General features: G+C 41.6%; 1 protein-coding gene across 1 annotated transcript in view; it reads left to right on the top strand.

Annotated features, from left to right (window-relative positions):
• The window catches only part of MPP4 (MAGUK p55 scaffold protein 4), a 38,561-nt gene extending 27,533 nt beyond the window's left edge, over nt 1-11,028 (top strand). Inside the window, exons 18-22 of the mRNA XM_075831210.1 lie at nt 874-954; nt 3,567-3,660; nt 6,099-6,207; nt 7,810-7,944; nt 10,624-11,028. Of these exons, the coding sequence (XP_075687325.1) occupies nt 874-954; nt 3,567-3,660; nt 6,099-6,207; nt 7,810-7,944; nt 10,624-10,809 (605 nt within the window). The 3' untranslated portion in view covers nt 10,810-11,028. The remainder of the gene's footprint in view (nt 1-873; nt 955-3,566; nt 3,661-6,098; nt 6,208-7,809; nt 7,945-10,623) is intronic.
• The last annotated feature ends 2,597 nt before the right edge of the window (nt 11,029-13,625 follow it).

Below are 13,625 nucleotides of genomic sequence, written 5' to 3'. Positions count from 1 at the left end.
GAGTTAGGCCGGTTTCACACGGACGTGTTCGATCCGTGAGATATGAACCGTATGTCAGCAGTATTTCCCGGACCGAATACAGTTCAGGGAGTGGTACTCCTAGCATCATAGTTATCAATGATGCTAGGAGTCCCTGTCTCCTCGCTGGAATACTGTACTGTAATCATGTTTCCAGTATGGAACGCTATTCCCATGGGGAGGCAGGGACTCCTAGCATTATCGATAGCTATGATGCTAGTAGTCTGGCTCCCTGAACTGTGTTCGGTATGAGAAATACTACCAACATATGGTCCGTATATCACGGACCAAACACGACTGTGTGACCCAGGCGTAACATAAGGCTGGGTTTACACCAGCGTTTGCCATTCTGTTGTTCTGCTCAGTCAGGAGCAGAACAAGGGAAAAACCGTAAGCGCCAGTTCTGTTGCACAACGAACACCAATAGCGGCCAACAGAACCTATTGACTTTAATGGGTTCTGTTTGCTTTCCGTCGGGGTGGCCATAGTTTTACGGGAAACAATAGCGCAGCATGTTGTGCTATTGTTTCTGGTATTCTTGGCCTGATCTACAACGGAGGCCCCAAACGGAGCCTCCAAAACAGATTTTAACAAGGCTTAAGTTGATGGGAGAAGAATTATCCATATTGGGGTTTTCAAAGTTTGCCCACTTGGCCTAAATTTGCTGGAATTGCCAGCCACCAGATGCTCCATGTTATAGTTGTATTGGATGGATGGAATTTGTAATTTCTCTGAGATGGAAATTGGAAAGGAGCCAAAATTCCTTCTATGTATGATCTAGTCACCAGAAGACTGTCTGACAATATGGCCAAGCCATGAAGTAGTTATTTACTATTATATCATGTTTCTTTGCAGGACCTTCAGGAGTTGGTGTTAATGAACTAAGAAAGCAGCTTATCAGGCTAAATCCCAGCATTTTTCATAGCCCAGTGCCATGTAAGTGCTTATATTCTGGCTCCAATATATATATATTATAACATTTTTGTGTAGGAATTAGTCTCCACCGTGTAACATACACATAAAAATGTTATGGTATAAGTTTCACACATGAGAAAAGTTATCACATTTTACTGTAACGGAAAACAACCCTTTTGTGTGCAATAAATGTCCCCTAGTGGCGACTGTGGCCATCCAGAAATGTATAATTTTAAAGAGATTGTCCAGGTGTTGAAAAACAAATCTGGCTGCAGAATAAGTGTTAAAATTACGAAACAAACATTACTCGCCTGTTAAATTCCCCGCCGCTCCAAAGACTATGCTCCCGTGGTTTTCTGCTGGCCCCTGTTTTACGGCAGCAGCGATGACATGCCAATAGGTGAGTAGTATCTGCTTTGCTATTGTAACACATTGTGCAGCCAGATTTTATTTTTAACACCTGGACACCTTTTTAACTCTACACCTGTTTGTAGATAAAGATGGGATTTGGAGTGAGTTCTTACCCATATAAAGAAATATTACACAATGAATTAGCACTCTAGACCTCCAGGGCTGTATACTGTAAGGTGACGTTAGTTTGTACAGTATAGCGGTGTTATTTATGTGTCCAGTGTGGTGGTATTAGTTATTTGTACAGTATAGCAGTGTTATTAATGTGTCCAGTGTGGTGGTATTAGTTATTTGTACAGTATAGCAGTGTTATTAATGTGTCCTGTGTGGTGGTATTAGTTATTTGTACAGTATAGCGGTGTTATTTATGTGTCCTGTGTGGTGGTATTAGTTATTTGTATAGTATAGCAGTGTTATTTATGTGTCCTGTGTGGTGGTATTAGTTATTTGTACAGTATAGCAGTGTTATTAATGTGTCCAGTGTGGTGGCGTTAGTTATTTGTACAGTATAGCGGTGTTATTTATGTGTCCTGTGTGGTGGTATTAGTTATTTGTATAGTATAGCAGTGTTATTTATGTGTCCTGTGTGGTGGTATTAGTTATTTGTACAGTATAGCAGTGTTATTAATGTGTCCAGTGTGGTGGCGTTAGTTATTTGTACAGTATAGCGGTGTTATTTATGTGTCCTGTGTGGTGGTATTAGTTATTTGTACAGTATAGCAGTGTTATTAATGTGTCCAGTGTGGTGGCGTTAGTTATTTGTACAGTATAGCGGTGTTATTTATGTGTCCTGTGTGGTGGTATTAGTTATTTGTACAGTATAGCAGTGTTATTAATGTGTCCTGTGTGGTGGTATTAGTTATTTGTACAGTATAGCAGTGCTATTAATGTGTCCAGTGTGGTGGTATTAGTTATTTGTACAGTATAGCAGTGTTATTAATGTGTCCTGTGTGGTGGTATTAGTTATTTGTACAGTATAGCAGTGCTATTAATGTGTCCAGTGTGGTGGCGTTAGTTATTTGTACAGTATAGCTGTGTTATTTATGTGTACTATATTGTGGCATTAATTATTTGTACACTGTGTACATTTTCTATGTACACTGTATAGTGACATTATTTATTCAGTTTCTAATGATGTCACTGACTGTGTCTATCATCTATTTGTGTGTGTGTGTGTGTGTGTGTGTGTGTGTGTGTGTGTGTGTGTGTGTGTTTGCCCCATATGCATAACCATCCCTCCTTTACAATCTGGTAAGCGCCCTTGTTTGCTGTTAAACAGTTTGAATACTTCTGTCTACATAAAAATGTTGCAAAATGTTTTTTGCAAATGTTAACAATATGCAACAAAAAAATAAATTCTGTTTTTCTTTTTTTTTTTTCTGCCAAAATATCGGCATGGCCTAATAGATTGCCTGTCAGATATACGGACAAGCAATTATGCGTTGGAATGCTAAGTTATACAAAGCATTCTATAAGTGATCACATTTTTATTTAAAGTTACGTTTAATAAAGTTTAATAAAAAATAGTCCACCCCTCCCAAAAAAAGAATATGGCTCTTTTTTTAAAATATTTTATTGTTTAAACCATAAGTACATATATGGTATTGCTGCAATTATAATGACCTGTAGAATTAGAGCATTAATGCACTTTTACAAAACTTTTGATATGTCATGGGAACAGATCAGAAGTTTTGTTCAGTGGGGGTCCGGGTGCTGAAACCCCCACCATCACTGAAACGAAGGGGCAGAAGTGCTCAGCTGAGTGCCCTGTACCTTCGGCTGTGATAGGGACTCCTCATTAGGCTGAATGCACGCTCACATGGAACGTCTATGTGCCCGTCTACAGCCAAACGAGGAGCGCCGATCACAGTCAAAGATAGAGTGCTCAGCTGAACGCTTCTCCACCTTCATTTCAGCAATGGTGGGGGTCTCGGCACCCAGACCCAATTGATCAAAACTTCTGATATGTCTCTATGACATATTAGAAGCAATTTCTCGGTACTGATTGCTAAGGCTAAAGAAGGCCTTAAGGGTTTAATGGTAGATGGAATAAAAGCAGGGAAGAGTAGCATTGATTCTGGATATAAATCATATGAAATATTTCCTACGTATTTCCTGACTAATATTTAACTTCTGCTCTATTTGTTGTATTACTAAAATATGCTGTGTCAATACCCAAACTATTGGCAAATATTAACATAAAAGGATCTATGTCCCAACAGACACTTCTCGCCACAAGAAGAGCTATGAAGAGAATGGCCGAGAATATTTCTTTGTATCTAAAGAAACATTTGAAAGTCTGATATACAGCCATAGGTATGTCTGCTCCTCAGAACTAATAACATCTTAATCTTCCTGTATCCAATTATAATTAAAACAGTTTCTACTATGTTGATATCATGTGTTCAATATGTATCGAGCCACAGCTGCAGTCCACAAGAGTGCATTCAGTTGCATGAAATTTACTCCTGTTGACTGCAGTGGTAGCTCGATAGTTAAAATTGGAAAGTCGTGATACAAAAAGTCCCAGCAGAGCCCCAGCATTAATCTAAACCTAAATCAACATTAAAATATCCATACATTGGATCTTAAAAGAAACAAAAGCTATACTTTTGGTCAGCAGTGTACTCTAGCAAGCTGATTTTACCCATTATTATGCAAAAATCCCATTAACCAAAATGTGACAAGGGTAGCCACTGCGAGAAATCAGACTTTCATATCCGTTTTGTAAAACCTTGAAATCCATCATGGCTGAATTGGGGAGAATGCATTATATTAGAATTACTTTTAAAATTCAGTATACCAAACAAATTCACGATCAAAGTGGATCAGTCATCATACTATGTTCCCTGTTTATTAAATAATATATATTTATTATGCCGTTTGGCTAATAGAGCCTAACAAATAATGCAGCGGACTCTCTTTTCCGACCCTCTTAGCAGTGATTGATGGCTGCCATGTATATAGACAGACACATGGCAGCCTGCCAGTCACTGGTGCAGGGGGAGTGCTCCCCTCATGACTACAGTAGACTTATACACGCCTGTAGTTATGAGAAGTACAACCTAAGGCCTCTTTCACACAGCAGTATTTTACTTCGTATTTTGAAGCCAAAACTAGGAGTGGGTCCAAAATACAGAAAGAGGTACAAAAATTTCCATTAAAAATGTTTTCTGTTTGGTCTATTCCTGGTTTTGGCTTACTAATACTGATGCAAAATACTGACAATACACAAGTGTGAATGAGGCCTAAGTTGAGAGATTTATTCCAAGAAAGGGGTCACTAGAAATTTTTTATATAAAACAGGAGACTTCCTACGATCAGCTACTCTCACTGGCTGTAAAATATGATAATCTTGCAACGTGGATACCATACCTCCCAACTTTCAAGTATTGCAAAGAGGGTCAACTGATGCGGCGTGCATAGTGCAGATTTTTTATCCCCTTTAAGCTGCGCCTCTAACCCTGCCCAATTCCCGCCCATACAAACCCGCCCACAGAGTATAATGCCCCATAGTGCCTCCCGCACAGTATATTGCCGAATAGCAGACCCCAGAATATATAATGCCCCCATGGATGCACCCATACAGTATAAAGCCAACATGTATATAGTGCCCCCATGCAGTATAATGCCCGCACAGATGCCCCCATGCAGTATAATGCCCATAGCTGCCACCATACAGCATAATGCCCCCATGGCTGCCCCCATACAGTAGGAGTGGAAACCTCCCTCTAGGAGCGGAAACCCGAGCCAGAGTGTTGGCCACGCTGTGGCTGGGGATAGCGCTCCAGGAGGCGCCCCTGACATCACTGTCCATATATGGACAGTGACGTCAGGGGTTCCCTCTAAGAGCGGAATCTCCGGACAGCGTCGGCAACGCTTTTGCTGGGGATTCCACTCCTGGAGGTGCTACTGACGTCACTGTCCATATATCGACAGTGACGTCAATGGCTTTCCCAAGACAGGAGTCCCCGGCCAGAGAGCTTGCGTTGCTGTGGCCGGAGACTCCACAGTTGAAAGCCCGACTTCTCTGTCCATATATGGACAGTGACATCAAGGGCTTCCCCTGGGCTCAGTGCTTAAAGTAGTGCTGTGTCCAGGGAGTCCTCGACGAGTGGAGGAGATCCCTCTGCTCCTTCGCTCTGTACTAATGCTGAAACAGGGAGCTGAATGTTCCCTGCTTCAGCATTGGATTTAACTGAGGACGCAGATACAGTTGACACCGGGTCATGCCACAGGCCGCCCGGAATCCGGGACTGTCCCGCAGAGTCCGAGATGGTCCCGCTGAGTGCGGGATGGTTGGGAGGTATGGGATACTACTGCTTCATATGTAGAGAAGAGTTTGTCAGCAGGGACAAATCATTATACAATTTGGTTTATCCGGAGATAGGACTTTAATAAACTTACTGTATAAGTTTACTGTATATTAATTTAGCAGCTATTACTATGCATTAAGGGCTCATGCATAAGGATTTGTGTGGTACTGATCCGTAATATGTAGGCCTTTACCTCTGTGTGCCTATGTTTTTATACAGAGGTTTTTATAACTGATTCATATAGAATCCATAAGAAAAAAAATCGGTATGCTCAATCACATCGTATTATACAGTTGATCTGCTTCTAGGAGGAAAATGCAGCCAATGGAGTGTGTACGGGTCCGTAATATGACGAAGACTAGAAAACTCTGTGCGATCATTTACATTAAGTAGAAAACTACTGTATAATTTCATATTGTTTTCAATATCCCTTACCAGTTTCCTGGAGTATGGAGAATACAAAGGACATATGTATGGTACCAGTGTGGATACAGTGAAAGACGTACTGGATGCTGGAAAAATATGCGTAATTGACTCGGAGCCACAGGTTAGATCACTAATACATCTATAATAACGTACACTGCAATCAAAAGCAATAGGACACAAAACGAATGATAAACGTGTTCAAACATTTTGTTAGGATATGTTCAGACTTTACATTGTGGTGCAGATTGCGGTTGTGTTTTTATGAGTGTAAGATTGGTAAAGCATGGCTGCTTTCTTCCTGAAACATTGTCACTTCACTTAAACGGTTTGCAATACCAGAAATGGTTTATGGACAAAACCATGTCTGAAAGAAAAGAGCCGTGATTTTTTTTTTACTTTCATACAAACAGTTCAAGGAAATGTTACCAGAATAGCTTCTATAGAAACCGGCATTGCTGTACACTAAAACCAATTATCTATTATTATTTTTAACGCAACAAACTGAACAAATACCATTTACTTTAAACAATGTGTCAAATAATAACTATTATTACATAAAGTTATTGCTGCTAAAGGTGGTTCTACAAGCTATTGATTCATAGGGTGTACTTAGTTTTTCACACATGGATTTTCCATTTTGGCCTAGTTTTTCTTATATAAATAGTGACACAGTGTAATTTGTCATGAGTTGTTGATTATCTGCGGTTGTATTCTTTTTTTTCATTATGTCCTGATACGTAAAACCATAGAGTGCAAAGAGGTTGCACTTTGTTTTTCTCATGACTGTATTTAGATACACAAGTTAAGAAGTAAACTGTGCCTGGATATTACTTTATAATGAAATGTGGGGCCTGGAACCGGAGTCCATAGAAGTTCTGCCCCCAAATGCGACTTGGGTGGATCCCTAGTGTTTAGGTGCCATTGGTGTTTGCAGCGTGCTGTCGCCATTTTCTTGTGTGCTGTATAAATTTGCCGTTTTAGGCTTCCTTGCACCTGTATACACGTTTTGTTTCATTTTGGTGGAATGTGCTGATCAAACTCTTTTTTCTTATGTATTGCCTATATGTGGGGTTAGTGACTGCCTCCATTTTTTTTGATCTTGCACTCCCCCCATTCTTCCCTGGGTGATTTTAATTAGTTTAATGCTGGTTCCTACCATCCCCAGATATATGTAGGCTTAGTCCCAGTTCTGGGTGTATGAGCAGCATAGGGACTCACCTTATAGAGGTCACCTTGTCGTGGCAGGTGGGCTCATACAATTTGATCAAAATGTGCGCTAAGAACCTCACTATTGTAAGCAGATTCAGCAGCAATGCATATTTATTTATAGTGTTTAGGTGCCATTGATGTTCGCAGTGTGCTGTCGCCATTTTCTTGTGTAATATATATATATATATAAATGACACTTTCAAGAATGTTGTCACAGAAAACTTATTGGTAGCTGTATAAATCTATATGCAGTGAGCTCCTCCTAGTGGCGGCTGAAGATAATTTCACTCAATGTCTGTGTGAAAGGAAGCATCAGGAGCAGTTCAGTGTTGCTCCCTCTCACTACATGCCCCATACATGTGAACTGGTCGGGCTCTATGGTAGGAATGCTATTGGTTCTAACCGTACACAATGTATATATGTATGTATGCATACCCCATCTTAAACAATATCACAATGGAAACTGTTGAACTGGCTTTGGTATTTATTGCACTTTATTTCTAACTTGTTACAGGGTATTACAGGGGTTCGAACGCATGAACTTAAACCATATGTAATATTCATAAAACCACCAAGCCGAAACTGTATGAGGCAGACAAGAAGAAACGCCAGCATCATCACCGATTACTATGTTAACCTGAAGTACAAGGTAAAGTGCACTTGTCATATATTCCACATGATTACCATTAAATGTGGAATATCGACCTTCTAGATACTAATCAGGGGCTAGGAGCTTTATCCCCATGACAGTACTGTGGCATGACAACAGATTTAAAATAAAACCTTTTACTATGACAGACCTATTAAAATAAGGACATCCGTATTATATCCGAATAGAATTCTACTAGGGTGTACAATTACAGCCCCTAAAGTGCCTCATGATCCAAATAGTTGGGCTGAAATCACCGGGTCCTGTCAGTCAACAGCTCTGAAAAGGAAAACTGACGTGTTTTTGCACGCAGATTAGCCCCATTTAATGGGGATAAGCTTCAGGTGGCTACCCGGTGCTGTGTTTGTGCCGAAATACTCTGCAGAAACCATGTCAAGAAGTGACGTCACTTTTTTTTTTTTTTTTTTCAGCTTGGCATTTTGCAATTCTGCCCACCAAAAATTATACGGGTGGTAACGCATAGTAAGCAATGGGAGGCTTTTACAAGTTGGAATTCACGCTGATGCCAACTTGAAAAACGCTTACTCATATAACTATTAGGCTATGTTCACAGAAGCAAATTGCAGGCATATTGGGCACATAGTTATGCCTTAAAATACACAAACAAAATGCATAGAAACCGCGTCCATTGAAAAATATGCCTTGTTAAGGAAGTGGCATGTCACTTCTTGAGGTGTTTTTGAGGCAGATTTTTAACATTTCCAATAGACTCTGACAAAGAACGCTTTGAAAAAAACACTCCAGAAATGCTTGGCAAATCTGCCTTAAAAATGCCTGGTTTTTAGAGGCTGATTTCTTTTGAAATCAGCCTTGTATTTTTTTGTCTCAAACCTATACTGTGTGAACATGTCCTTAGGTCTCCATACCACACACTTATTTTTCTGTTTTAAAATTCTGGCAAATGCTATACCTAGAATGTGCTGTGTTCCTAGAACGCTATGTATGTAGATATTTTCATCTTTCATTATAGACTTTAAACTAACATCTGGTTAGCAATTTAGACCCCAAAAAAATAATGTTAAAAAAATATATATAAAATGCCATGAAATACACCACCGAAAACACTGTGGTTTTCCCATAATCAATATTTATCACCTATCCACAGGAGGTGATAAATATTTGATCGTGGGGTCTGGCCGATGGGACCGAACACGAGAATGAGCTTACCTTGTTGTTCCTGAGAGCCCCATAGGAATGGAGCGGTCCTGCGCACTACGTTATCTTTGGCAGCCCCCATAGAAATGAATGGAGTGGTGGCCGAGCATGCGCACTACCACTTCATTCCTATGGGGCTCCCAGAAACAGCAAGGTAAGCCCATTCTCGTGATCAGTGGGGGTCTCAGCGGTCAGACCCACACCGATCAGATATTTATCACCTATCCTGTGGATAGGTAATAATAATTATAAAAAGGGCCTTAAAGGGGTTTTCCCATAGCTCATACAAAGAGGGAAAAGATTCCCTAAGGATCCTCCTTTTGATCTAAAGCCATACTGGACAGTGACGTTAGGAGCTTTAAGATCCCGGAATAACCGCCCAGAGCGTCGGCAATAAGTTTTTTGCGGGATCCCTCAGGATGGAATAACGTAGTCTACTACATTAATCCTCCTCGAATAAGAAGGTATACCGACGTATACCAGCCCGACAATCACATTGTAAAGTCTGCAAATGTTTTATCAAAAAAACTATTTTAGCAGAAACACAGCATATTTTCACAAGAACTGAGGCTTTCACATTTTATTCGCAGTGTACATGAGAACTAGAAGTCGGATTTCCTGATGTATAGCTCTAACGTATGCCACTGTATAGACTTCTATACAAAATGGCTGATTTTGCGAATTTCAGCTGACAATCATTTAAAAAATGAACACCAACGGTCGTTTGCAATGGCCAACTTCTGTCTGCCGAAAATGTGATCAGCCTGGTTTGAAAATTTTGGCAGTTTATTTGCCACTTAGTGCCAGTCCCAGGAAGTCAGGTTTTTTTTTTAGGTGACTTTCACACAGCAGCATTCTGATCAATAGTTTGTATCAGTATTTGGAAGCCAAAACCAGGAATGGGTTCAAAATCCAGAAGAGTTACAATTCTTTCCATTATACTTTTCTGTTTTGCTCCTGTTTTGGTTTCTAAAGGCCCTGCTCACAGTTTTTTTGCAGGCAGATTTTGGACTGCCTGCGTTTTTTTGCCTGCGGCCATTGAAAATAATGCAAGGACCGCGGCCAAAAAAACGCTCTGAAACATAGGCTGCAGGTTTTTTTCTGCCTCCCACTGATTCCAATGAGAGGTCAGAGGTGGAAATCGCGACAAGAAAAGACATGCAGTGGTTTTTTTTCCTGCAAATGGTTAAAAGCCGCATGGAAAAAAAAAATGCCTCTGCCTCCCATTAAAATCAATGGGGGGGGGGGGGCGGCGAGTTTGGCCGTTTTGTAGAACTGATTCCGATGCGGTTTCTACGTCAAAATCAAAGCAAAAAAGACTCTGTGAACAGGGTCAAATACTGATGCAAAATATGTCCCTAAATACTGCCATGTCACAGCGATGTACCAGTTTAGTCTCTACTGTTGCTGGTGGAACTTTTCATATGAACAATCCAACGGCCGATCGTTGTCTTATCTGTGTGGCTGACTTAGCACGTTTTTCTTATATTGTTGAACTTGCAGGAGGAAGACTTCCAAGAGATAGAAGAATATGCAAAGAAGATGGAAGACCAATTTGGCCAGTTTTTTGACCAAGTGTTGGTGAATGATGATCTGCAGTCGGCCAGTGTCCAGCTCCTGTCCATTGTCCGTCGTGCTCAAGATGAACCACAATGGATCCCTGCAGCTTGGATTTGTTCAGATTCATAATTTTAAAGCTGATCGTATTTATCAAAAGACAAAGTATTTTATTTGCTACCAGCATGTGGAATTACTGTAAAGTAAATCAGTTTACTGAAAGTGAGGAACCGAATAGAACACGACTACTTTCACGGTCTTATGGGAATCTACCAGATGAAGGAAGATTGTGGTGTCTAATAATAAAAAAAAATATTATTGTACATGTTTAGTAGATCGTTAAATAAAATAATTATAGGAAATATATGGATGACAATCATATCTTGAATCTAAGTCATATGTATAGTTAAGTACTTTACGAAAACAAACATTTCAATGCGATTTTGAGAGACCCATAAATATAGTGTAGCCTATATCTCATACTCATCTGCAAAACTAAACTAGTAAACCTTTCAAAAATAGGTGTAAAAGTGATTTGAGCCGGTTGCAGAAATGTTTCTCCTTCATTTGTTTTTGTCCCGGGTCATGTAGAAGAATATGAAAACTTTAAAGGGGTAATCCCATCTTAAAACATTTATGGCATATCCACAGGACCTGCCGGACTAGTGCAGTTTCCGCCTCTGAAACACTCAATTATCGTGATAATGGGGGTCCTGTAACCCTCTTTTTAATGATTCACACCAGCCTTAGGCTGGATTCACACGAGCGTGGCGTTTTGCGCGCGCAAAAACCACTTGACAGCTCCGTGTGTCATCCGTGTATGATGCGCGGCTGCGTGATTTTCGCGCAGCCGCCATCATAGAGATGAGGCTAGTCGACGTCAGTCACTGTCCAGGGTGCTGAAAGAGTTAACTGATCGGCAGTTAACTCTTTCAGCACCCTCGACAGTGAATGCCGATCACAATATCGAGCAACCTGTTAAAAAAAAAAAAAAAAAGTTCGTACTTACCGAGAACTTCCCTCCCGGCCGTTGCCTTGGTGACGCGTCCTTGGTGACGCGCCTCTCTTGACATTTGGCCCCACCTCCCTGGATGACGCCGCAGTCCATGTGACCGCTGCAGCCTGTGCTTGGCCTGTGATTGGCTGGAGCTGTCACTTGGACTGAATTGTCATCCCGGGAGGTCAGACTGGAGGAAGAAGCCGGGAGTTATCGGTAAGTCAGAACTTCTTTTTTTTTTTACACGTTCATGTATATTGGGATCGGAAGTCACTGTCCAGGGTGCTGAAACAGTTTAACTCTTTTAGCACCCTGGACAGTGACTATCTCCTGACGTCGCGTACCGGACATTTTTTTGCCGAGTTCGGCCGAACCCGGTGAAGTTCGGTTCGGTTGTCCATGTTCGCTCATCTCAAAGACACTCCGTTTGGATGTTTGTAAACAGAAATGTACGTGGTGCTTTTCTGTTTACATTCATCCTTTTAACAGCTCTTGCGCGAATCACGCAGTTCGCACGGAAGTGCTTCCGTGCGGCATGCGTGGTTTTCACGCACCCATTGACTTCAATGGGTGCGTGATGCACGCAAAACGCCGAAAGAACAGACATGTCGTGACTTTTTTTCAGCGGACTCACACTGAGTAAAAATCACGGACATGTCAGCACGGCCCCATAGACACATATAGGTCCGTGCAACGCGCGTGCAAATCACACGCGTTGCACGGACGTTTTTCCCGTTCGTCTGAATAAAGCCTTAGTCAATGGAGAGTTTGATGCGCCTGCACAAAGCACTCTCCATTAGTCTATGGGCGTTACAGAAAAAGCTGAGCAAGCTATAATGAAAGTGACTGTTGGGAAACAGGGTTCATAGGAGCGCTGAACAGAGCTCTAAATCCCTAACATAGATCGGAAGCATGTTATCTTTTATATCTGCAGCTGCCACCAGAGGGAGTTTAACAGTATACAGTTAGCAATTTCCTGCATATGCAATTTTTTTTAATTTTTTAATAAAACTGTATAATGTGATGTTATGATGCAACTTTAAAATATTTTTTTTGTATTGGAAGCTGTATCTCAAAAAGTAAAAACAAATTACATGTGTCCTGTATACATAGAAGATGTATTTTACCGTCTAAGCCAAATCCATCAAGTCTACAGGACTGACTGCTTCGGTGAGCGCTGTTCCTGCATCAGGGTTGCCAACCGTCCGTAAATTTACGGACAGTCTGCAAAAATAGGTGTTTTTTTCTGCTGTCCGTAGCGTCCGGCAGAAAAAAGCACCGTCCAGGATTTTTCCTTATTTTCCCGGGAACTGTGCACTGCGCATTCAACAAAATGTACATGCGCAGTGCAAAGGAAGAGTGGCTGCTGCCGGGCATATTTTCAGATTCCGCTTGACTTCTGCAGAATCTGAAATTATGCAGGCCGGCCTCAGGCAAGTGAGGTTGGTGCCGGGAGTGGACCAAGCCAGTCAACGACATGAGGTCAGGTGACTGGACTGGTCCACACCTGGGACGTCACCGACCCCAGTCAGAAGTGGAACGCCGCCGCTGCATGACCTGACCTCCTCGGCTCCTCCTAATGGTAAATCATGTCAGGCAGAGCGGAGAGTGGTAGGCTACCATTAACGCTCTCCGCTCTGTTTGCAGTGTGGTGTTTTTTTCAAGGTGGGGGGCTGTGTGGTGCTATTTTCAAGGGGGGTAGCAGTGGTGCTATTTTCAAGGAAGGGCTGTGGTGCTATTTTCAAAGGGGGGGCTATGTGGTGCTATATTCAAGGGGGGGGGCTGTGCAGTGCTATTTTCAAGGGGGGGTGGTGGTGTGGCGCTCTTTACAAGGGGGCTGTGTGGCGCTACTTACAAGGGGGCTGTGTGGCGCTATTTACAAGGGGGGCTGTGTGGTGCTATTTACAAGGGGGCTGTGTGGCGCTACTTACAAGGGGGCTGTGTGGCGCTA

Source organism: Rhinoderma darwinii, chromosome 6 (assembly GCF_050947455.1).
Source record: "Rhinoderma darwinii isolate aRhiDar2 chromosome 6, aRhiDar2.hap1, whole genome shotgun sequence".
Lineage (NCBI taxonomy): Eukaryota > Metazoa > Chordata > Amphibia > Anura > Rhinodermatidae > Rhinoderma > Rhinoderma darwinii.
This window is presented reverse-complemented; position numbering and strand designations above follow the sequence as displayed.